Source organism: Scomber japonicus, chromosome 18 (genome assembly GCF_027409825.1).
Source record: "Scomber japonicus isolate fScoJap1 chromosome 18, fScoJap1.pri, whole genome shotgun sequence".
Taxonomy (NCBI): domain Eukaryota; kingdom Metazoa; phylum Chordata; class Actinopteri; order Scombriformes; family Scombridae; genus Scomber; species Scomber japonicus.
The window spans coordinates 14526340-14550561 of record NC_070595.1 but is presented as its reverse complement, the minus strand read 5'-3'; the positions used below and the strand labels follow the sequence as shown (position 1 = coordinate 14550561).

Here is a 24222-nt window from a genome sequence, read left to right as displayed (position 1 = left end):
ATGCCTCCCTTCCCACAGAATATCAATGTGTCGATTAGTTTGTGGTTATGACAGAGAATACTATTTACTGTATAATTACACTGATGAGAACATGTTTTGTTTTTAGTTGTGATAAACCTTTATTTGGTCACAACAAATCCCCACTGTGAATGTTTACAAACTTAAGGTTGAAAAAAAAAAACAACATAAACTTTAAAATCACTGCAGTGAATGTGAAAGTGACATTTAGGGCTGACAATTACAGCACAACTTTGTCAAAAGCTGCCTGCCTTTTATGAAAATTAACAAGAACCAAGATTCTGAAAGCATCAACAGTACTTTGTGTGGATAGTGACAATTTACACACCGCCTTTACAAATGTATTTTACATTACAAATTATTACTTCAAAACTATTACTACTTGATAAAAACACTTTACAAAATGCAAAGCAAATTGATAAATGAGGCTACAAAAGTATAAAACACTACTGTACAAAAACCACACACTCCAACACAGCTTAATATTACAAAACAAAACAAAAAATAAAATTAAAATAAAATCAGATAAAGTATTAATATTTAGTGCATTCTTTGAAAGCACCAAAAGATGTGGGATGTGAGGTTAGTTAGTTATGTGCCCTTCAGGTCAGAATTTTCTTGCATTCAGTGAATTTATTTCCATCTTACATATATGAAAACTTCACTGGACAGACAGTCTCACACACACACACACACACACACACACACACACACACACACACACACACACACACACCTCCAACCATCTTCTGACCAGCTTCACTGCACACACACACACACACACACACACACACACACACACACACACACACACACACACACACACACACACACACACACACACACACACACACACACACACACACACACACACACACACACACACCTCCAACCATCTTCTGACCAGCTAACCACCTCATCTTATGCAGAGTTCAGCATCACAGAGACAACAAGCACCACTGATTTATATTGTTGCCAGATTGTCTGTACTTAAACCCCTGACACCACAAACTGAAAATGTGATAGCCAAAACTTATGGGCTTTAAAAGTGTGACCACTCAAAGGGCTATATTTGTTTAAAGCCTCTGTGCAATCATGACATGTCTTGTTTTCTCTGTGATTTAGGGAAAGTCCTCAGCGAGGTGCAGTAGAGTGCTCTTCTCCAGACCCAGATGGTTTGCATCTAGGTAGTGCAGGAACCTGGGGGACGAAAAAGAAAAAACAACACTTGACTAGATTATTTTGCATGCATGCATTGTGTCTTGCATTCCATTACACTTTGACATGTTTATTTGCACCCTGCCAGTTTCACACTTGGTGTAAACACAAACACTTCTCTATCTCTGTAAAAAAAAACTTTTAACCACATCCTGCCCACAGTGAAAACCAAGACCTGCTGTCTCTGGCCAAGCAAAATGGTTTCCATTCTCACCTTCGTTTAATTTTGCCCTGCTCCTTCAGCTGCTCGGACCTGCAGATGGTGCGCAGGGCTGGCAGGTAGTCCAGAGCAGCTGCTGGTCTGTTACCCAGAGTACCAAACACTCCTCTGAACATCAGACTCTCCATAACTTCTCTCCTCCGCTGCACCAGCCTGCAACACATCAATAAATATTACCTTTCTTTTAACTGGTCAGGGTTATGAGTTCATTCTGTGTCCAACTACATGCTTCCAGAATGAGGCAAATTTACATTGTACAAAATGTGAAGAAATATTAACCAGACTCACTGTGGTTGACAGGGGCTGTCTTGAGTCAAGCTGTAACCTTCTCTATGATGCGCCACAGGGAGGCTCAGTTCTGCTGTGGGCTCCTTCCCCAGCAGTTGCTGAGCTTTGTCCCAGGCCTCCGCTACCGAAACCCGACACTTGTGGAAGCTCAGAGCCTCCACAGCAGCCTGGATCTCCAAGTCCCGCTCACACCTCACCCAGCTCCCTCTGTCAGTATCCACCCTCGCCTCCTCTGTCATCCCATCTTTCACTGCTGCACAGGCTGGTAACATACTTCTGTGAATGTTGCCCCCTGGTGGATAATGCAGGGACGAGTCCATGTAGGATACGTTGTCTAAAAAGTCAGCTATTGATTCAAGACACCGAGAGACTGGGACACTTTTTACCCGCTCCTCAGGAGTCAGCAACTTCCTTTTCACCTTCTCTGAAACTACACTTTCTTTGACCTCCTCCTTTGCTTCAGAGGCACCCTGCGGCTTGCAGAGAGACAGAAAACTCTCCTCTGAGTCTGAGTCTGAGTCCAGCCCATCCTGGTCAGGTAGACGGTGCCTTTTCTTGCTCTTCCTCATTCTGTGGGACACTTTGACTGGACTGCCATCATCTGAGCACTCAGCTGACTCTGCTGTGTTCAATAAGCTGGTGTAAGATGGCAGTGTCTCAGACTGCAGGCTGGTGGACGGCAGCTCTTTTCCATTAACAGAAGCATGGTCTTGTGATACTGAAACACCTTGCTCAGGTGTGTGGGTGAAAGTAGTCATCTGTGTGAGGGGTAAAGGTAAGAGGGCTTCCATGTTGGAATAGAGCAAGTTCACTCCTCGTCGACTGCTCTCCTTCAGCAGTTCCCAGCATGACGCCTCCTCCATCAGACTCTGGCTCTGTGGACACAACATATAACTGGTCATTATCTTAAAGCAGGTACACACTGTTATTACATTTAAGAAATTCTAACAGGGTAATTGTTTGGCAACATCAATTTAGACTACACTTGAGTCCTATGACTCCAACTAGTGTATGTGCTAAATGAACAATTTACCCTAAGCAGCTCCCAGATGTCTCTTTCAGGTTCAATATTCTGCAGGCCCAGCATGCTCTCAGTGCAGCCAGTGTCACAGGGGGGTAGAGTGGATGGGACCGTCACTGCACACACAGACTTCTTTGCTGCCTCTCCATGAGTCTCTGACTTTAGTTCATCTTTTAATGCAAATTAGGGGAAATTCTTATTTGTAACAAAAATGTTAAATACTGGCATCTACACATTAAAACAGAAGGTTATCTACACATTAAAACAGAGTTATAAAGTAAAAGAAGGTTTCATACATTTCTACAACTCATCTCCTTACCATTGTTGTCAGTATGTGCCAGTGGCCTGATCATGTGGCGCCCCCCTGCGCTGCGAGTCCAGCACTGCAGCTGCAGTAAGCTCTGCCTGATGTCACAGCCATTGAATCTGAGCAGAGAGCTGACATCTGATAGATCTGTCCTCATGTCCTCAGTCAGACACAACAGACGCAGGTAGCTGCTTGCATCCAACTGTAGCAGGGAGAGATGGACATGTGAAACCCCTTCTGAAATCATCCTGCACATATTTCACTTTTAAACTGATTTCTGATTTTCTAACTGATTTGAAACTAAGGCTGTGTTTTAATATCCTGCACTCACCAGAGAGGGTGTTTTGAAATGGATTTCCTCAAAGTTGCCATCAAACATGGTGCTGAACGTAGGATCTACAAAACATGCAAGATTTGATTTAAACACAAAGACCAGACATGGTTCATAAATGAATGCAATCAAAACCGGCTGAACTAGAACTTTACTCCTACTGACCGCTGGTGGTGAGGATGACTGGCCTCTTGGTCGTGGTCATAAATGTCTTTATGGCAGCTAGAAATCCTGAGTCATCGTCAAAAATAACATCCACTTCTTCAAACAGGATGAGCGAGGTGGCCGTCCTCTTGTTCAGTTCTTCATTATTCTTCTCCTTAGCTGTGGCACCTGCTGGTGATTTGACTGTGGCATCTTTATCCTTATTGGCACCTTCACTTGCTTTGATGACTTTCTTGGGAGCAGCTATATGAAGAAATAAGGAAAAGCGAAAGCATTACTTGCTGTTAAGGTCCTAATAAAAACAGTAAGGTAACATCAATCATAATATAAATAAAACTTTGACAAAGTGGAAGTGTATTTACTCTTTTGTTCATTCTTTTTGGCATTTGGTGGCTCCTTGTTGGTGGGTCGGCCCATTTTGAAGAAGCTAGCTAAAGAGGTAGGGGCAAGGCCTCCTCTTTTGGCACCTCTTGGAGACTGGGGATGTTTCCTGGGAGAGGAAACCACCCTGCGAGGAGAGTTGACCTTCCCTGGCAGAAAAGGAAAAGAGTCAGTTTCCAACATCTTGCAAAACAAATCAAACATAATACTCAAAATCTGCATCATCAGAAAAATTGATAGCACTCATCAGGAGTAGTGCTATCAATTTCAGACCACTCTATACATACTGGGAGAGGATCCATGCCTGACAGGGCCAGTGCTGCTGCTTGTGCTGTAGCTGTTGAAGTAGGAAGGTTTGTGGGCGTTGACTCCCTGACTGTCCACCTGGTGCGACTGAGTGGCTTCCTTCAGCTGGGACAGAATCAGACGGCCACTCCGCTGAGATGAAGCATTCACCTCAAATACCTTGTGAGACCAAAGGGAAGTCAATCAATCCAAATTGTACAGAAACTGTCACAGCAATGTAGCTCTCAATTTGACAAATGAATTGCTTTGAAAGGCTGTTGTACCTTGAAGCCGAGCTCCTGGGCACAAGCATAGACAGCAGCAGTCTTTCCTACTCCAGTGGGTCCTGTGATAAGTATTGTATTACACAACATGTCCTCTCCATCCTGGGAGTCCTCTTCTCCACAGTCCCAGTCAGAGTCTGGACACAAAGAGACAGTCAAATCAGACATGCATGAACCCAACAAAAGTAGAACCAATGTTGTTAAATGAAAAGGAGAAAAAAAAGTAAATGAACATTTTTAGTATCGCACCATTGTTGCCTTGCTCTTGTTTCTTATCTTTCTGCTTATTTCTCTCTTCTCTGTCTGCACGGAGTTTCCATTCCTTCAGCCAGCTATGTATATAAAAAAAGAATACTTGAAACATTCATACAGTATATGAAATACAGTGTAAGCAAATATTGTGGTTACTGTTTTTATACAGTTGTAGTGGAATAATTTTGGCTCTTCACCTGTGCAGCCTCCTAACTGAGGCGGTGTTGCCTATGATATCACTGGAGTGCTGGGGCTGATATTTGTCCGTCCACAACAAGTCCTCCTTCACAACATCTGAGGAAAAAATTGCAGGCTGAGTTTCAGAGGGTAAAGTGATGCTTTAAATATCTAATATGTGACAAAACCTAGAACAGAAAACTGAAGTTCACAGTCACCAACTGGATGGGTATTCAGCAAACATGTAACTTGTCGTGCCAGTTTGGTAAGTCTGCTTTCCGCTCGCAGATGTTTTTTAAGGTCAATATACATTGTCGTGGTAAAGTCAGCAACAAAAAGGGTATTTTTAGTACCTTACACTGAGCTCTTATCACACTGTAATAGCAGAGCCAGTGTGGACATGAGTTTCCTGTTGACTTGTTATGACATTAAGTACCTGGTCACAACATTTTTAAACTCACCTTTTATCACAGTGTCCTCCCCTGAAAGCAAGTCATCCACCACAACTACAGAGTCGTCTTGAGACAGGTCGGGAGTAGTTTTCTCCTTTTCCTCCGCTAGCTTGGATTTCTTGCCTCGTCTTGTACGCCCTCCCCGTTTTGTTGGCTCTACTTCAGACGTGGAGATATTCTCTTCTGAACGATTGGCCCGCTGCTTCTTAGCCACTTTCACTGTCGTTTCTCCATCATCGTCCATCCTCTTCCTCTTCCCTCCTACTGGTTCAGCTGACAGCAGGGTGCTTGTGACTCTGGTTGAAGCCTCTGGTTGAAGTCAATAACACACAGTTGTCATTTACAATAATCTTAAATTTATGCAACAAAAAAAAAAAAAAAAAGATCTCTACTTTGGCTGTGGTTCATTTAAAATGTTGATTAAAATACTTTCCAAATATTCATTTCCTTTCCTTCTTGTAGATTCATTAAATATGGTTATTAAATCCTGGATACAATAAAAAATGACCTAGAATCTAGAATAAATCTGCTACTTGAAGCTTTGCTTTACACATGCAAGAACTGCATGACTAACCTGAGGCTATACAGTGTTGCTGGTGATCAGTACGTCTCTTCAAGAAGCGCGTGATGAACATCTGAAGAGGGAAGGGAGGGTTGGATGTGCTGACCTCCTCCATTAGAAGCTGACGAACACTTTCAGAGATCTGAGGCCTCCAGCCAGAACCCTTCAAAAGGAGAAAATACTGTCAAATACTAGCAAACATCACATACAGTTAAACTCCACCGTAGCTCCTTATTTATGCAGAATTTGGTTAAATATGCATATAAACAGGCAGCAGATTAGACAACTATCAACTAGACAGTGTGTTCCGGAATTCTGAAAACTAAATCCCTAACAAGTTGATGTTTATTAATCTGGGGCTGACCATGAACACTTTAGTTATACGTGCAAAACAATCAGATCATTAGTCATCTCAACATACCCTTTCACAAAAGGCTCTTGGGGAAGGTTTCGTCTTCAAATCAAAGAAGCCGCTAACAGATAGAGGTGGGTTGGATGTTTGGCTGCAGAGTTCTCTCAGATGACGTAGTAATGAAGAGTCGGGCCATGGTAGACTCCATAGAGGGCAATCTGTCAATGCACAACAAACACAGTTTTAACTGGGCTCTTGACACTCTAGACTGATCTGCATCTACCAGTCCTTTATAATTTAAAAACACTTCTTTGTTCTAACTTTGTCAAATGGTAATGACAGAGTCTATTTCTATGAAGGAGCATCCTACCATTTGGTGGTTGCCTCATGTGTATAACTGGTTGGAAGGAGGAACAGAAGAGGGTGTATGCCTCCTTGGTGGCGGCAGTCTTGGCTATCTGCTTCCTGAAGGACTCTGGCAGTCCGCTCTTCAGGAACTCCCTGCGAGCCCTGAACTGCTCATCATCCTGGGAGTTTTCAGAGCCCTCGCAGCTGCTCTCGTCAAAGATGGACACCACTGCTGACCCCCTCCGAGCAGTCTTCTCTTGGCCGAGTGACGCCACTTTGGAGCCTGTCAGATGGAACATACAGCACCATTAGATGAGATTTCTAGACATTACAAAAAAATGACGAACAATAAATGGTGATGTAGAGTAGGAAAGACTACCTAGGGGTGCCTTGGTCTCTTTGCCAACAGGTGTTGCTTTGCCCAGCACATCATTAAGACTGCGTAAATGTTTCTGGGATTTACTCTTTTCTGATACCATCTGAGGGGTCTGGTCCTCTTCCAGGCAGATGACAGAATCCTGACAAAACAAAACACACAATCAACTTCTTAGTTAAACTTACAAAGTAGAAAATATGTACACAAATTAGTGTTCTCCCTTAATTTGTGTGTACTTACACTTGACGTGATTAAGCTACGTCCAGCTCCCCTATATTTATGTCCAAATTTTATCAATACTACAATACCTAAACATGAACTTATTCCCAAACAATCTCTGAACTGGTTTATTTTGTGAACATATTACTTTTGTAAGCCTTTAAAAAGGACATCATCAATGTTGATCTGCACTTATTTTGTCAAATTTCTGAGACTCATCTCAAGTGGTTAAATGCTGCAAAACATCCAAACCATCCCTTTGAAACTGCAAAAGAATTAAGAGATTCATCTGTGTAATTGGCCTGTAACTGTACCTCATCTTCGCAATAGCTCTTCGTGAAGGAAGCCTCAGTTCGTGACGAACGCCTCAAGGTGCTCTTCACCTCAACAGCAGTTTTCTTACTCTTCTGGATCGCTATGGCTTTCTCCACCAACTTCTTTGCCTGCTTCCTTTTTTTAGAGTCATTTGATGTCTGAAAAAGATCGAGGGTATCTCCTTATCCCCAGATTATGAATTTTTCTTTTGGAACTTGCCCATTTTGTAAAAAAAAGTAATACTTACATGAGGAGCCAAAGGAGAGTTCGTGCCACTTCCATTCTTGGACACTCTAGTAAATTTAATCCTTATGAAAAATATTAAATTAAAACATGAAAAAAATGAAATATACTATATATATATATATATATATATATATATATATATATATATATATATATATATATATATATATATATATATATATATATATGAATGCATTTTATACAATGTGTGAAAGAATAAATCTTTATTATATTCATGTCTTACCTGATTGGACTTTCTTTTTTGTCGGGTGGGCACACCATCTGTGCTACAAAGACTCCATGTTTGGACTTGCGTGTCTTCCTGGTGGACATCTTTACAGGGGTGTCCTGAGGTGAAGCGGCAGCATCCTTTAACCTGTCCTGTTTCCTGGTGTTCTTAACAGGTGTTGCTGGCGTGGCTTTAGAGGCTTGCCTGACCACAGCCTCTCTTCTGGACCTCCTCACAGCTGTGATGGAGGGAGTTGAGGTAATCGGAGACTCCTCTTTTTTATCATCAACTTCTGTGTTGGTGGCCACAATTTCTTCTGTAGGAGGAGCAGCAACAGCAGGTGAGGTGGTGACTGCCTCCTTTTCTGCTTCAGGCTTCTTTCTGCCTTTTTTCGCTGTTTTCTTTTCCTGAGGGGCAGCAGGAACTTGTTCAACAAGAGGTGGACTTACAGTGTCCTCTTCAGCAACTTTGTCTGCAGCATCCACAGTCTTGTCTCCAGGTTGCCTCTGCTTTCCCTGACTCTTACCAGGCTTGGTTTTGGACCCATCCAGGCTAGGCTGTTTGAAGGCAGCCATGAACTGCTTCTTCTCTGCCTCACTACACTTGGGCATGGATTCACTCTCAAGCACTGCCAGCTCTAGATCCTCCTCTTGCAGAACCACATTTGATTTCCGTTTGACAGTCAAAGAGGTAGTTGGAAGTTGTTGTCCAGCCTCTGTGTGAGGGTGCAATGTTACCTCTGCTGGGCTCATCGCCCCTCTCTTCCTGTTGAAGATAGATGCTACCTTTCCCACAGGCTTGACTGCTTCCTGTTTGGGTGAGACTACATGCACTTCAGCCTGTATGGTAACGGTTCGGGGTGAGACTTGAAGAGATGGCTCCCCAGATCCCACATTCTCCTCCGCTTTATGGATGTCTAACTGTTCAGTGTCCATTTCTTCAGCCTCTGTTCTTATTTTACTTTCATCTCCTTTACCCTGTTCATCTTCTTCTGTCTCATCTTGACTCTGACTCCGCACAAACTCCTCAAAGGAGATAGTGACCGTGCTGTTATTTAATTGAGAGGCCTCGCCCACATTAACTTCCATGCTAACATCACACAAGGAATGTTCTGCCTCTTTCTCCTCTGGTTCTGAATGCTTTGTCTCCTGTTGTTGACTCTTCTTAGAATTTCGTGCAGCAGTTTTGACCCGTTTAGATTTGTCAATTGAAGGTACAACTGGAGATAAGGCAGGACTGCTCAGTTCTGGTTCAAGTTTGACATGGTTTCCACATTTGGAACCATCATCATGGTGTTCTTCTTCAACAATGACAGTGGACTTACTTTCTGATTTCTCAGTAGTGGTACAAGCCTCAGCACTAAGCTGGGCCAGCAGAGCTGCTGTATCACTGCCAAGAATACCACAGCTGCTGGCTGCTTCTGCAGGAGGGTCTCTGCTTTCATGCGATTCTTTTACAATCAGGCAGCTTGTCTCCTCAGCAGGGACCAGGGTTTCAGCCTCCAGAAGTTTCCTTGCAGCTTTGGTGGCCTTTCTTCTCCGTTTCTGAGATGGATGTTTCACTGCAGGCTCTGGGCTGGTGTGTTTTTCTGCAGACTGGGACTTCAGAGAGTTCTCTTTAGACTGTTTTGGTGAGCTGGTCTGTGTTTTAGAGGACAGAGACTTTTGGCTAAAGTAGTCCCTAATGTTGTTAGAGCGAGGAGGAGAAAAGGGTTTCTCCACAGGCTTGGGCACAGGAGAGAAATAGTTGGTAATTGTCTTGACAACAGGACTGCCACCATCTTTGCGAGATTTCTTGCAAGGCTGTTAAGGGAGTAACACAATTAATCAAATATGAGAATGTATAAGAAAGAAGAAAAATGTTGAAATGTAATGTAGACCAAATCTGTCGTTAAAATACCTGGGTGTCAAAGTCCTCAATGACAGATGCCATAGCCACAACACCAGCCATAATTTGAAGAGACCTGAAGTAAAAGTAATAACAGTAAAGTAAAAAACATTGATGGAGGTCTAAAAGAGAAAAAAGCAGGTTGGATCAAGTGTTGGCTGGCTATCCTGGTGTTATAGTCGTCTTGGTCATATGCCCTGTCAAACATAGAAATCCCTGGATCATCAGTGAGGAGGCTTCACTCACATTTCTCTCTTCATCTTTCCCAGACGTATTCAATAAAAGGCAAAAATGCCACAAAAATAATATTAAAGGATGTTGGTGTTATCAGCTGAATGACCAGGTGTTATTTAGCAACTCAACAACCAGCAAATAATCGCTTCAAAATTAAAGCTGATATGTAAATACATTTGTATAGGTGTTATCCATAACACAGCATAATATGCTGTGTAAGAACATAAATTCTCACAACCCATCATTAATTTGTTCACACTGTAAACATAACAGTCATGTAAAAAAAACTACTAAAATACAAGTAGAAGGCAGTATTTATAAACCATACAAAGGTAATCGTAAATATCCACAGGGATGGCAAGTAAAGTTAACAAACAGTATTATCACCCCTGACATGGCGCCCAGTAAGTTCGCCCTTGCAGTTTTTGTGCCAGATGACAGACGGGCAACCACAAAACAAAGGTGAAGAAAAAACACTCACCGACAAGAGACTGTCTTCTTTCCGATTCTTAATCACGTTTCCGTCCGTGTGAATTAACAACAGACGCAAAGTTCATTGTTGTAAGGCGGAGGACAGCTGTTTTGTTGCCAGCAGACATATACAAAGTCCACTGTAAAATAACAAGCTAGCAGACTTCGCTCGACGCTACTTTCAAAGCCATTCCGTTCCTCGCTGGTCCCCAAAGTGGTCGAAACATTTCCCACATGTTAGCCACTCATGTATGAAGACAAAGTGGAAAACGTTAAACGGGCATTTTCCAAACTGTGGCGAGTTTCAGTTCAATATACATGATTCTTGACGTGAGTCGCTCTTTCAAAAACGCGCCAGGCTGGTTGTGAATGAAGAGCGCCAAATATACGTGACCTTTTGCGTCGACGACTTCCACCAATCACAGGAAAGAACACCATTTCGTCATCGCTTGACGTTATCCGCCCATAACAAAGATGGCGGACAGGATCTCACTCATTTAACAGAAAGGAAAAAGTGACAGCAACCTCTGCTGGCTGCGCCAACTGAACACTTTCCCCCCAGTTTCTTTATATTTTAAACAGAATAAGGTAAATATTTTCGAATAATTCTTAATATTACACAGTTTAGAAATAACACCACTGAAAAAACAAAGACGAGAAAAAATACTAAAAAACAAGACCAAGAAAATTCTCCCACATTTCATCACTGTTGTGTCATATGTCTAATTTTCTGATTAATATGATTTCATAGGACATTGATTTAGGTAACAAATTAATCCGTTCAATAAAAGTGGGAACTTTAGGACTTTTCCAAAACCTGAGGATAACTCTCAATGTTGCAATTATACCCAGACTATGCCTTTAAAATCAGTTTAATTTCTTAAAGGCAAAGAGACAAAGTTTAGGTGTCCTAGCAATAGGAAAGCCCAGTCCCTCTTATTGAAGGTTTCTTCACACAATGGATAGACCACAATTAATAGGTATTAGAGTCCTTTTCTTTTTAATACATTTCCAACATAAACCATTACCTGAAATACCATCCTTTTAATTTAGTGGAAGTGAAATTGAATCTATGTAAGCTACAATCTTATACAATAGCCCTGCACCAATTCAACATGAAACTATCACAGATTTTAACAACGATCCCAAACATTACTCTTTCAAATACTCTTTCATTATATATTTAACTTATGAGCTTTGCAACAGGAATGCAATGAATATATCTTGAACCGGCCTAATTAATAGCCTAACCCTGTTTTATATAACCTAGAATTGATACCAATCTACACTTTAATATTAAATTTCAGTCAAGTACATTTCACTGAAATGCCAGATTATTTATGATTCTTCCTCCACATGCTCATCAACAAGAAAAGTCAGTATCAGCAGCCACAAAAATAGCCTGTGTCCATCTCTGATGTTTACTGAAGTGAGGAAATGTGAAGCAACAGTTTAACCAAACTGCACCACCAGAGCAACACATTAACCTGGAAGGGAGACTATTTGTACTAACTCCAAAGATGCCTCTATTTTTTTATGTGTGTATGGTTAAACCAGGAAGATCTGCAAAAATCTGAAGGAGACCAGAGTGGACTTTCTGTTCTTTATTTCCATCAAATAAGAGATTTATAGTTCTGCATTTGTGTTTAATTTTTTTTCATATTCATTTATTTTGTACAAGCACTAACCTCAAAACTCCTGATTCATCAATTATAAAAGGAAGTCCAAAGAAACAAGTATAATGTCTGACCGCAAATACAACACCGGCCATATTATCACAAAAACATATTAAGTATGTTCTATAGACGTGAATTTCCCTTCAGCTACAGGTATGTGGAGGTACAGTAAATGTACTTCCTGTTCTTCCTCAATCTGGCTTTATTTCACATTCAGTTCTCGAGACTATTTCATTGCATTGCTGCATATTGTTGCTGATTTGGTCTGTTACACCAGTTTCTTTCTTTTTATCAAGAGTTATCCAGTGGAAGCAGAAAAGTCAACCACCTTATTGAAAACTATGCTCAGTGGATGTTTCGTTTCCTGCTCTGGTAAGTGTTCTTCTCTTCAGTAATGCTCTTCTGAATGGGCTTCTTGCAAAAGCAAATTAAAAACCCACATACCTGGTTAGGCAAACAACTAAACAAATGTTCAGTACTACATTTAATCTGATCTGATTTCAAATTTACAGGAAAAAATGTTTCCTTAGCTAGTTCCACTGATCTTTTTCTCCCATATTTAACAGTTCGTATATTGCTGTAAATTTCAGGAAAAGATATAGATTAGGAAGGCTTCAAACCGGCAATTAAGAGTTAATCATAGCAGCATTTAATAACAGATGTCTTTCTTTTTATTATTGAATATGCAGTTGTATTGACGTTATTGTTTTATATATCTTTAATTGATATGGATGATGTTGTGTGCCTTTAGAGGCACATGTGACTAAGTTACTGGACTATTCTTTTCATGATGATATGCAGACCAGCAAATAAGTTGATTCTGTAAGAAAGACACTTTACTAGTTTTATATAATGCACTACATCTCTCTTACAGGGAAAAGTCACAACTGTCCAGAGCTGAGGGTTGTGTTGATAGGTGGAAGAGAATTAGGCGATAAAGCCAGTTATAAAAGTGTGATTGGCAACATCATTCTGGGTGAAAAAGCTTTTGAGATCAACAGAAGAACTGCCCAGAGTGTTGTGAGGCAGCAAGAGGTTCACGGTAGACATGTCACTGTGGTTGATACTCCAGGCTGGTGGTGACACTATACACGAGAAAATACCCCAGAGCTGGATAAGATACAAATCAAAAATTGTGTCCATCTGTGCCCCCGTGGCCTCATTCTTTTCTTCTACCCATTCCTGTTGGTTCAATATTTCCTCAGACCTTCAGATCATCACTAGAGGAGCACCTGCAACTTTTCCACAAAGGAGTGTTAAATCACACCATTGAGCTGTTTACTGCAGATGCTTCATACACTGATACAACTTCATTCCAATTTATTACCTAGGTTTTACATTTATTTTTTTTGGGGGGGGAATTATGGTCAGTAGGCTGCATTTAAATTAAACTATACCTAATTTTTGAGTTGTCAAAATTGACCTGAAGACAACAGGACGGTTAAACGACATTAATTAAGGAAAATACAATTTAAATGTATATGTATCAAGTTTTCCAAGTGGCAAGTGTTTTTGTTATTTTTTTCCGAGTAGCTAAACTGGAGTGAACCTTCCCGGCCGCCGTTGTGTCTCCGGCGCTTTCCTTATCCCGTCAGTTTCTTGACTTTCCTCCCCACTCTAGCGCATCTTTTATCCCGGTTTTTCTGTTTTTGTGCTCGGGGTCAGCATGTCTGAGTATAACGCGGTACCTCCACCCAGCTCCGGGGCCCCTCTCGGCGGACAGGCAGCTCTCGGTAACGGAGCAGGAGGCGTCAAGAAAGACGCGTTTGCGGACGCAGTGCAGCGGGCCCGGCAGGTGAGATGTGACAGGAGCATGTCTAGCTCACTTGTTAGCTTGAAGGCTAGCATCGCTTGCACTGTCTTTACACATAACACGGGGTTTAACATTTTGAATTCACCAATTTATTCCGAGTTAGCCTTTTGAATAAATGTACAAATAGGATAATTGTGCTGACATGTCGTGTCTCTCCTTGTTGACGGCGGAAAACACCCACAGTGTGTAAACAACAACCAGATGACAAATTAGCAACATTAAGATCGTTTAAATTCACTTGGCACCCTTATAATAGTGAGTGAACGGCATTAAATGTGTGACTATTAGCACAGAAGATGTTTAAACTTACTGTGTTGGGTGATTTAAAAGTGACAGACAAACACATCAAACTGGCGCAGCCTTAAGGCCTAGAAAGGACAATATTAAGTTATGGCAATAGTTATCAAGGTAATATCTGCTATATCCAGTTTGCCATCATGATATCCACATTATAATAGTAGACCTGAGGCCATCAAAAATAATGTTCTGTTCAATGTGTAGCTTATAAATATGTGCACATATTTCAGTGACAAGAGTAATATGATCAGGGGATTTAGTAAGTTAATGTTTCATGTGATTTTCTACTTGTGTGTTTCAGATTGCAGCCAAGATTGGGGGAGATGCCGGTCCTCCCATGAACAATAACAACGCTTCAGATGGCTTTCAGTTCACTGCACAGAAACGACAGCTGGAGGATGCAGGTAGAGATCACCACAATGTTTAGCTGCACACTTGATTTTGAGATTGTGCAGTCCTCCTCACTTTCATTTGTTCACCTGACAGATGAACCGGAGAGCAAGAAGCTGGCTGCACAGAGTGACATGGATTCAGCCACAGCATTGTGTGAGTTTCATCCTGCCATGTTACGGTTTGTTTATTTCCTGCTAAGGGATATTTAAAACACACAGTCGACCATTAAAGTTGTATGGTATTCCTGTTTCAGTCGTTTGCCCCTTTACCCTTGCCTGTACATGCTTCCTTTGCTCCGGCCGTGTCCCATTCTGATCTCACAGTACATCAGTAATCCAAATCCTCTCCCTTGCTCTGTTTTCTCACTCTCTCCTTTCTCTCTGTTGCTGTCCGATCTCAGCTATTGGCGCACAGCTAGCTGCTCTTGCACATCAAAGGTGAGAGTTTTCAGTTGATTGTGTGTTGTGCTGAAGTATAGGGTCTAATGCATTTAGAAAGATATGTGATGTGTTGCCTCTTAATCCTTTTTGTCATCCTTGCTTGCTGATGATGCCAGGCCCACCTCTTCCACAGAAGAGTACAGTGTTCCAGACAGCATGGTGGGACTCAGTGAGTGGTTTTTAGCACATATTGATGCCACAGTGATTCCTCTCTGTGATAAAAGACACACATAAATGCCACTACTGTGATTGTGACCCATCAGCAACTTTTTCTGTTTTTGTCTGCAGTTATTGGCCGTGGAGGTGAACAGATCAATAAGATTCAGCAGGAGTCAGGTTGCAAGGTGCAGATAGCTCCAGGTACTGTCTTTTTCTTTTTTTTTTGCATTCATTTTCCTTTTCCTGTTGAGGTGTGTGTTATATGTACTGTCTGTGTCCAGACAGCGGAGGTCTTCCAGATAGGAGCGTCTCTCTCACAGGTTCACCTGATTCCATAGAGTAAGTTTCAGACTTTATGCTAACAGGCCTATTATTGTTTTATATGAAAGCATCAGAAATGGTCCCTAATGATGAAGCAGGTTGTCCTTTGCAAATATTGAAACTATATAAAACAAAGTAGTCTAGTAACAAATATTATTAGGCTGTAATATTTTTATATTATTATTTTCTCTTCCAACAGAGTGAACATAATTAATTTTGTTGGAAGCCTTATTCACTTATGCCATTTCTACATCTTTAATGACTTATTACTTAATTTCATTAGTGCTACATGATGTAATATTACGTCAGCGTCCTTTACTATTACTTCAGCCGTCAGTCCACATGTTGACATGATATCATAAATTAGATGTAGATTAACTAGTCAGCTCCTCCCTTACTAGGAAAGTCCACATATTGACATGATATCATAAATTGGATGTAGATTAACTAGTCAGCTCCTCCCTTACTAGGAAAGCCAAGATGCTTTTGGATGAAATAGTTTCACGAGGGAGGGGTACACCCCCGTCTTCTTATCATGAGTCCACCAACGGGCAGAATGGCGCAGTTCATGAGATGATGATCCCAGCTGGCAAGGCTGGACTTGTCATTGGCAAGGGAGGAGAGACCATCAAACAGCTACAGGTATATGGCATGTCATTTTTAGAAAGTGTATCTATCTTGGCGGATTGTTTCCAGAAATAAGTGGGGCTTCTAAATCACTTTGAATTGAACTAACCTGCACAAAAGGAGATACACAAATACATTTGGATTAATTGATTGAACCAGACTGGCAATTTTGTAATGTGGTACTTTTACTGTTATATATGTGAGACATTTTTAGAAAACTGTTATTTCTCCAGTGTTACCTAACTATAATATTTAATTGTGTGATATTCTAGGAGCGAGCAGGGGTGAAGATGATCCTGATCCAGGATGCCTCTCAGGGACCCAACGTTGACAAGCCCCTGCGCATTATTGGAGATCCATACAAAGTCCAGGTACAAAACTAATATCAATTCAAAAAATGTATGCTGCTGTGTTGCCAATGAATGTAATCATTGTGTTTTCCCTTTCAGAAAGCCCAAGAAATGGTGCAGGAGATTTTGAGGGAGAGAGACCATGGGGGTTATACTGAAAGAAATGACTACGGCTCTCGAATGGGAGGAGGCATGGATGTAAGTTTGTGTTTGGGAGAAAGAATAAGAATTGGATCAGGGATTTTGGACCAAATCCAAATGTGTAAAAAGTGAAATAAACATCTGGAACCATCTGTTATTCCAATCAGATCGCAGTACCACGACACTCTGTTGGTGTGGTCATCGGGCGCAACGGAGAGATGATCAAGAAAATCCAGAATGATGCCGGAGTTCGGATACAGTTCAAACAAGGTAGAAGCATCTGATCACTTCATGCTGGTTGCATTTACAGATGTTTCATATATATATTGACACAATATTTTGCATGATCTGAAATGTGCAAGTTACAAATTTGATGTTTGATACCACTAATTGACACAATGAGCCAAAAAAAAAAGCCATCATTGATCCTGATTGAAGATGGAGCCTCACTGTCTGTCTTTCATACCCTCAATATCTTTTGTTGTGAAGTAGATGTCAGAGCTCATAAACCACACAACAGAGCAAGAGCAACAACCTTGTTATCCACTGTAAACAAAAAAACTGTTTGCAAGAGCTACAGATGTGGTGCATAGAACAACAGTTTCAGTGGGTTACATGCCTTTTTGATACCAGAAACATTTTTAACGCAATTTAAATCTTTCTCTCAGATGACGGGACTGGTCCAGATAAGATTGCCCACATCAGCGGACCCCCTGACCGCTGCGAACATGCAGCCCAGATCATAAACGACCTGCTGCAGAGCATTAGGGTCAGGGAGGAGGGACAGGGGGTATGGATCACTCTCACAAATACACACACACACACACACATGCAGTGAACTGTCACACTGTAAAGCATATTTTTATCCACTTATAATCTTATAGACACATGCCCTAAAATGTAATAAGGTATCATATTAATCAGTTGTGGCTAATTATAAATGTATAGCAGCAGGCTTGAGACAGTTTTTGTTTTCTTGCTTCGGGTTAGGGTTAGCTTCATAATGTTTACATTGGTGGATCTAAATTCATAAAAAATAAATATCCCCCACTTAAGTCATAAAACATAAGAAGTGATTATTACTCTTTATTCAATATAAACATTTCTTCAAGACACTATATAGTGATATGCTGTTGTCATGAGGGTCTCTGTCCTTCATCCACAGGGCCCCCCAGGTCCTCCAGGCATACCTGCGGGCAACAGGGGTCGAGGTGGGGGACAAGGTGGGTGGGGGCCCCCTGGAGGGGAAATGACATTCTCTATTCCTGCCCACAAGTGTGGGCTCGTGATTGGTCGAGGAGGAGAGAACGTCAAGTCCATCAACCAACAGACGGGAGCCTTTGTGGAAATCTCACGGCAGCCCCCCCCCAACGGAGACCCTAACTTCAAGCTGTTTATCATTCGGGGCTCACCGCAGCAGATCGACCACGCCAAGCAGCTGATTGAAGAGAAGATTGAGGTATTATATGATAAGCAGCAGCTAGAAGCCTCACCTAAACAAAAACGCGTTTCAATTGGTTTGCCTAACTCTGTTTAATTTCCTCAAGACTGAATGAGATTTTATTTTACAAATACCTCTAAATTTTTTATTATTTTGTGTGTTCCAGGGTCCTCTGTGTCCTGTGGGCCCAGGTCCTGGTGGGCCAGGTCCTGCTGGTCCAATGGGTCCCTACAACCCAAACCCATACAACCCTGGGCCGCCCGGGGCCCCTGGGCCACCACAGTGAGTAGCCACAACTACAAAGAACTGCATGAACTCTTATTATTCATCAAGTCAGGCAACAAGTAGAGAGGGGTTTGACTCTTGACAACACTTTTCTCCTCAGTGGTGGTCCTCCAGGTCCTCACCAGTACACTCCTCAGGGTTGGAGCAACACCTACCAGCAGTGGCAGCCGCAGACACCCCACGACCCCAGTGAGTCACCTTTGACTTCACTGCCTCCGCTGGTTTTCAGGGGTTAATGCTGTTGATTCATGTTTATTTCTGCTCATTTTAGCATGTCGGCCCTCTTTATATACTCATCAGTCCTACCACAGTCTATATGTAATGACATTTTTTTTCTAAATCTTGGATGGTCAACAGGAGTTCTGATGGATATTTGTGATGAGATGCACTGTCTTAACCTTAAGCAGCTCTGGCTAACCCTGTCTCTGTTTCCCCCCCTGGTCTCCAAGCCCGGTCTCCAGGCCAGTAGCAGGGGCTCACCCTCACCCTATGAGGACCTCACCCCCTCCACCCTGCATCTTTTCTAGGCAAGGCAGCAGCCAATGACCCCAACGCAGCGTGGGCGGCCTACTACGCTCAGTACTACCAGCAGCCGTCGGGGGCTGTGCCAGCCCAGTACCCTGCAAACCCAGGTGGAGGTGCCCAAACTTCAGGCGACCAGACCCAGGCCGCACAGACGCCGGGGGGACAGCCAGACTACACCAAGGCCTGGGAGGAGTACTACAAGAAGATGGGTGAGGCTGCCAAAGAACTTGATTTGCATATTTTTATCTCAGTGCTGAATCAATGAGTTGATTTAATCAGTCAATCAACAGAAAAATAAACAGCAACTTTAATGATAGGTTATATGTGTTAATTTATTTTAACAGTAAAACCTAAAACCATTGATGGAAATATGATGTTTTGTGCAGAGAAGAACAATAGCTTGTGTAAATTACATGCAACATGAACTTGATGGTGAGCCGGGCTACGTCTCTCTCCGCTCTCACTCCTTTCCAGCTCAGGCAGGCGGCTCTGCTCCGGGGACAGCAGCTGCAGCTCCAGGAGCAGCAGGGGGAGCTGCAGCCACATCAGGAGGCCAACCGGACTACAGCGCAGCGTGGGCAGAGTACTACAGGCACCAGGCTGCGTACTACGGACAGACAGGACAGGCCTCTGGTCAGCCAGCCACTCCCCAGCAAGGACAGGTTGGTATGGAGACACTGAGGTTTTCATCATGGGCTCAAAAACACTTCCTGTTTCTGTGATTTTCACTCATTCATTTTAAAATATATGGAGGTTTTCACACAAAGCCTGTCTTTTGTTTCAACATTTGTATTTCAGGCACAGTGAGAGTTCATGGCAGAAGTTCTCTGATGCCTGAGAGAATCGGGATGAAGAAGAAGAACCTGAACTTAAGGCCAGGATCTAGCCTATTAAGTTTTATTTTTTAATTTTTTAATTTGTTGTGAAGGGAAGTGAAACCCTTCCCCGCCACCAAACGTGACCTGGATACTTTTTAAGAAAAATGTTAACTGAACAAACGTTCTAGCGACTTGCTGCTGAGGGGAGGGAGAAGACTGATCATCTTGTCGTGACAGGTGCACAATTTTTTGCAAAGCTTCTCAATGCCTCTACGTATCTATGCCGTTACGAACACGGAAGCCTGCAAATGCTTACTTCATTGCGGAGGAGACTGAGTTGCCAGTACATCTATTTCATCTGCCTTTTATTAACTTCTTAAGATTTCTAAGTCCCTTTTTTTTTTTTTTTTTTTAATAACCACTTGCCTTCATATTGCAGTGTTAGACTGAATTGCGCAGAGCTGTTAGAACTATAATCATATGTATCTGGCACAGGCTATTAATTGGAGAAATCATTTTAAAATCTCATTGATTTGCTCAGTCTTTTGATTTCTTTTATAAAATTAAAGTGTCACATTACCTCTGCCGAGGCTTGCATGGTGTTTAGCTGTTTCAACTTAGGTACATTTGGATGTTTTTTTTTGTTTTTTTAAAATGCATTGTATGAGTGAGCCAGTTTTATAGTGTACAAATGGAATAATATAATGTTGATTTATGCATGTGGGATAATTGTTGAAAGCTGCTAGAGGTAGATTTTTTAAACCACTTAAAAGTAAGGCATTTAATAAAGAGCAGGGCCGCCTTTCATCATCAGTCGGCCTTCTGCTGGCGATATGAAAGTCGTTACAATGACACGTGGCAGGGATTAAGATGCAAAGCCATGAGCTGTTTTTAGAGATGGATTCAAAGGTTTATATTAAGAAATTTCTGCAGGGGAAGCCATGGAAGGATTTAAACTTCCATCGTGGTGTCCTTGAAATTTGAAGGAAAACTATTTTTTTTTTGTTTAGTAGCCACAGCCTCCAGGATGTATGCACCTTATACCAGGTCAGGCATCCTTGTTTTGACTCTGCCATAAATACTCTTGTGTGAGGATCACTACATAAAGTTTGTTGAGACTGCCTTTAATCTCTATTAATTTCTGAAGTTGCAATGTCCGCTTTGCTAGTGTCATACATTTGGTTTATGCTGCCATGATTTCAGACTTTTCTCCTTCTCTCATTTTATTTATTTTGTAATTTTTTGCACACATCTATCAATACTCCAGGCTCCTCTTTTGCCTTTTTGAAATGTCCATTCTGGAGACCAAAAATGGTTTTCAGATTGGGCTGGCTGGGTGTGAACCTCGTCTTAGTTATCTCATATTGCTTTGAAAATACAAGCAATGACTCACACACTGCTAGTGGCTATTCACTGTAACAAGGCAACTGCATATCTTTGTTTGTAATGGTCATGTAGGGACTTTTCTCATGTGGAGGTTTTGGTTCCCTTTCAGTTCATACAGGTGCAGGTTCTTCCACAATGGGAAAAGGCTTCCTTCCTGCCTGTTCCTGCCATGAAAAGCTACGTTCACAACTGTAACACTACAGTCGTTTTATGTTGCAGCTGAACCATGCTCTGATTCTCAGATTTGCATGTTGATGCTTTTTTACTTTATACATCTTGGTTACAGATGCCAGCAGTCTGTTCGTCATTGTGTCCAAAAGAATGAAATTTAGTCTTCCAACGTGTCCCTCTTTATTATTATATGTACATATACATTCAGCAATATGAAGCTGTTGGTTTTGACTTACAGAGACGTTTCAAGTATGATTCTTGTATTCTGAATGGCAGCTGTGAGCCTGCCTCTGGCAGCAGTGTTGATATTGTTAATAAATGACCACCAGCAGCAATACTGTGAATTAAAAAGGGGCAAGTGTCAATTACCTTTATATGTGTGCTGAATATTTTGTCACATTTACTGTTCTTTTACAAACAATAAGACCTTAAATAAAACAACCTGTTGTCTCCAGACTTAACAGAAGCACAGTTTAGAGAAATCACCACCAGATGTCATTAGTCGACTGATTGATTCATCAGACTGAGCTGCAAAGAAGGGACTATTGCCAAATATGTTTATATATGTAATATATACACATGAAAAGTATAACACTCAATTTTCTCCAAACTCATAAATCAAAAAGTCTGAGGAACCTGTGAGCCACATCTGTCTGAAGTCTCATAGCGATCCAACACTTCATGAATAGACAATGTTCTTTTCCGTGGTTTATCATCTGTGTGTGTGTGCACTTTTGAACCAAAACCTCAGAAATCTGTTTGTGCAATGATGCACCAAAAAAACAGTGCAGTGCACCCATGGGTTCGGGTTAGGGACACTACACTGTAGCTTTATACTTGTTATGATTCAGTACATTTGATGGGTTTTATAGTAACTTTCACACAGCGTTTTCAGTTTTCCAATTTGACTGATTACACATCTGAAGTGTTGACACCCTGCACAAGCAAGCAGAAGTAAGATGTCATGAAACATACTGACGCTCTTTGAGGTTTCTGTTCCAGCGTCTCACTCTGTACACTGCAACAGAAGTGGTAATGGTGCGTGAGAAAAGTATGACCCAGGAAATCGCAGTCTGTTTTTTCTAAACAAGTTTATAATGTAAGATCAAAGCTGCATATCAGAGGCAAATCTGTCTTATCAACCACAGAGATTAAAATACTGATGTGTGAAATGCTGCAGAACAGACACTTTTGCTGAACTCTGTCGGGGAAAAAAATCTACAAGAGGAAAAACAGGTACATTTTTAAAAATTCTTTAATTTATATCTTTAAAATTAAAAACATCTGAATTGCATTCTACCACCTCCAAAGGCACAGTCATACTTATAGCAGACCAAATCCATAAAACACTGCCACTGAACATCTTTTTTTTTTCTCAGTTTGTTTTGTACATAAAAAAACAATGCACTATAAAAATGACTCCACATTTTTTACTGGGTAAACAATGGCCATTCTATATGCTGTAGATCATTAAAAGACTGGAGTGATATGTACTCAGCTGTGGTAGCATTAGACTCCCTAAAAAAGGATAATGTGCTGGTTTGAGGCTTGCAATGCCCACTGAAAACACGTACATTGCAGCTATTTCAAAGACATTGTATTCAGAAATCCAAAGATGACGTGTTTACAACAACCAATCTGGACGAACAGTGTTTAAGAAAGTGGATGTTTGCAGCAAATCAAAGCCATTGGCAGGAAGGGTGGATATGCAGTGAGATGAAAGTACAACGCAGTGGAGTGAGATGAGTGTTGGTTGAGGACTGTGCAGAAAGAGCCACTAGATTTCTTGTCTAACGTTTCAAAACCGCACCGGGGGGTACAAGGTGTTGATATGAAATCTGACACCTGCACCCCGCTGTAAAAAACACATGTAGGACTTCAAATAAAATGAAAAAAAAAAAACATTTCACATCACTCCATCAGAGTTTAAAAGACATTAGTCAATATGTGCAAAGAGGCAGGGCCTTAGCCTGTTCGTGGAAAAAAGTCATCAGATATGGTAAGAGGATTGAGAGCTGAACATACAATCACAAATCAATAATGCACACAAAGGTTGCTTACAATGTGTGACAACACAGCACCATACACTGCACAAGAGGTTCACTTAGTGACAACAAAATTCAAAATAGTGGATAAATACAGTAGAATATAAGTATATCACCGTTCTTACTCAGGCACAGTCCTCCTTAAAACATATAAAAGATCATTTAAAAACAATGAGATTTGGGATCAAAGCAAACAGGTTTGGCACAGATATGGGAAAAAAATCAAGTGAAATAAGGCTAGAAAATGATATGTCAAAAAGGGAAATGAGGCCACAGAGGAACTTATTACATGGACAGGAATGAAGCACTTTGAACATAAATATATGACACAGTACAGTACCTCTCTCGTCAACAACAGGAAATCTATGCCTGTCTCCAAAACTTAAACTGAATGCCTTTAGAAAATATATACAGAGGAAACAGTCTGCACTTGGCGTGACTCACTGTCACACAACCAGTCATACACACCTGCCACACAAGTGTACACACCTTCATGAAAAAACCCTTTCAGTCAGCCTCCAGGGATAACAGCAGAGTGGCGTGACCCCAGTGTTCATCCGAGCATACAGGAAACACACAACAGGGGCTATGAAACACACACACACACACACACACACACAGACACACACACACACACACACACACACAGACAAGCACACTCACAACAAACCCAGCTTAAAAATCTCAACCGCCTGT

General features: G+C 41.5%; 2 protein-coding genes across 3 annotated transcripts; one reads left to right on the top strand and one right to left on the bottom strand.

The window, feature by feature from the left end:
- Positions 1-1068: 1068 nt before the first annotated feature.
- atad5a (ATPase family AAA domain containing 5a) lies at positions 1069-10857 on the bottom strand. Its single transcript, XM_053338873.1, has 22 exons — positions 10649-10857; positions 9946-10009; positions 8062-9848; positions 7819-7879; positions 7571-7729; positions 7041-7179; positions 6684-6944; positions 6383-6531; positions 5974-6124; positions 5409-5708; positions 4968-5064; positions 4768-4850; positions 4519-4655; positions 4237-4414; positions 3931-4098; positions 3569-3811; positions 3404-3468; positions 3085-3274; positions 2778-2935; positions 1745-2619; positions 1451-1609; positions 1069-1218 (listed from the first exon to the last, which is right to left on the bottom strand). The coding sequence occupies exons 2-22, from the start codon at positions 9994-9996 to the stop codon at positions 1140-1142; spliced, it is 5490 nt and encodes a 1829-aa protein (XP_053194848.1). The 5' UTR covers positions 9997-10009; positions 10649-10857; the 3' UTR covers positions 1069-1139.
- A 3037-nt stretch (positions 10858-13894) lies between these two features.
- LOC128379462 (far upstream element-binding protein 2-like) lies at positions 13895-21843 on the top strand. Of its 2 annotated transcripts, XM_053339084.1 has the most exons (18): positions 13895-14109; positions 14726-14828; positions 14911-14970; positions 15218-15254; positions 15374-15426; positions 15546-15617; positions 15698-15755; positions 16208-16379; positions 16637-16735; positions 16814-16912; positions 17023-17125; positions 17524-17645; positions 18021-18314; positions 18463-18578; positions 18682-18770; positions 19109-19315; positions 19581-19768; positions 19905-21843. In XM_053339084.1, the coding sequence occupies exons 1-18, from the start codon at positions 13981-13983 to the stop codon at positions 19911-19913; spliced, it is 2010 nt and encodes a 669-aa protein (XP_053195059.1). In that variant the 5' UTR covers positions 13895-13980; the 3' UTR covers positions 19914-21843. The 2 variants fall into 2 exon arrangements, with proteins under 2 accessions (XP_053195059.1, XP_053195060.1); XM_053339085.1 differs by lacking the exons at positions 19581-19768; positions 19905-21843 and having other exon boundaries at positions 19031-19246.
- Positions 21844-24222: the final 2379 nt, after the last annotated feature.

What these genes read in the sequence shown, in the direction of transcription:
- atad5a (XM_053338873.1), bottom strand. Translation starts at nt 9,996, where the DNA reads ATGGCTGGTGTTGTGGCTATGGCATCTGTCATTGAGGACTTTGACACC. An exon ending in AAAAAAGAAAGTCCAATCAG is followed by an intron (nt 7,880 to 8,061) that starts GTAAGACATGAA and finishes ATTTTTCATAAG; the next exon opens with GATTAAATTTACTAGAGTGT. An exon ending in CATGAGGCAACCACCAAATG is followed by an intron (nt 6,532 to 6,683) that starts GTAGGATGCTCC and finishes GTGCATTGACAG; the next exon opens with ATTGCCCTCTATGGAGTCTA.
- LOC128379462 (XM_053339084.1), top strand. Translation starts at nt 13,981, where the DNA reads ATGTCTGAGTATAACGCGGTACCTCCACCCAGCTCCGGGGCCCCTCTC. An exon ending in GGATTCAGCCACAGCATTGT is followed by an intron (nt 14,971 to 15,217) that starts GTGAGTTTCATC and finishes GTCCGATCTCAG; the next exon opens with CTATTGGCGCACAGCTAGCT. An exon ending in GGGGCCCCTGGGCCACCACA is followed by an intron (nt 18,579 to 18,681) that starts GTGAGTAGCCAC and finishes TTTTCTCCTCAG; the next exon opens with TGGTGGTCCTCCAGGTCCTC.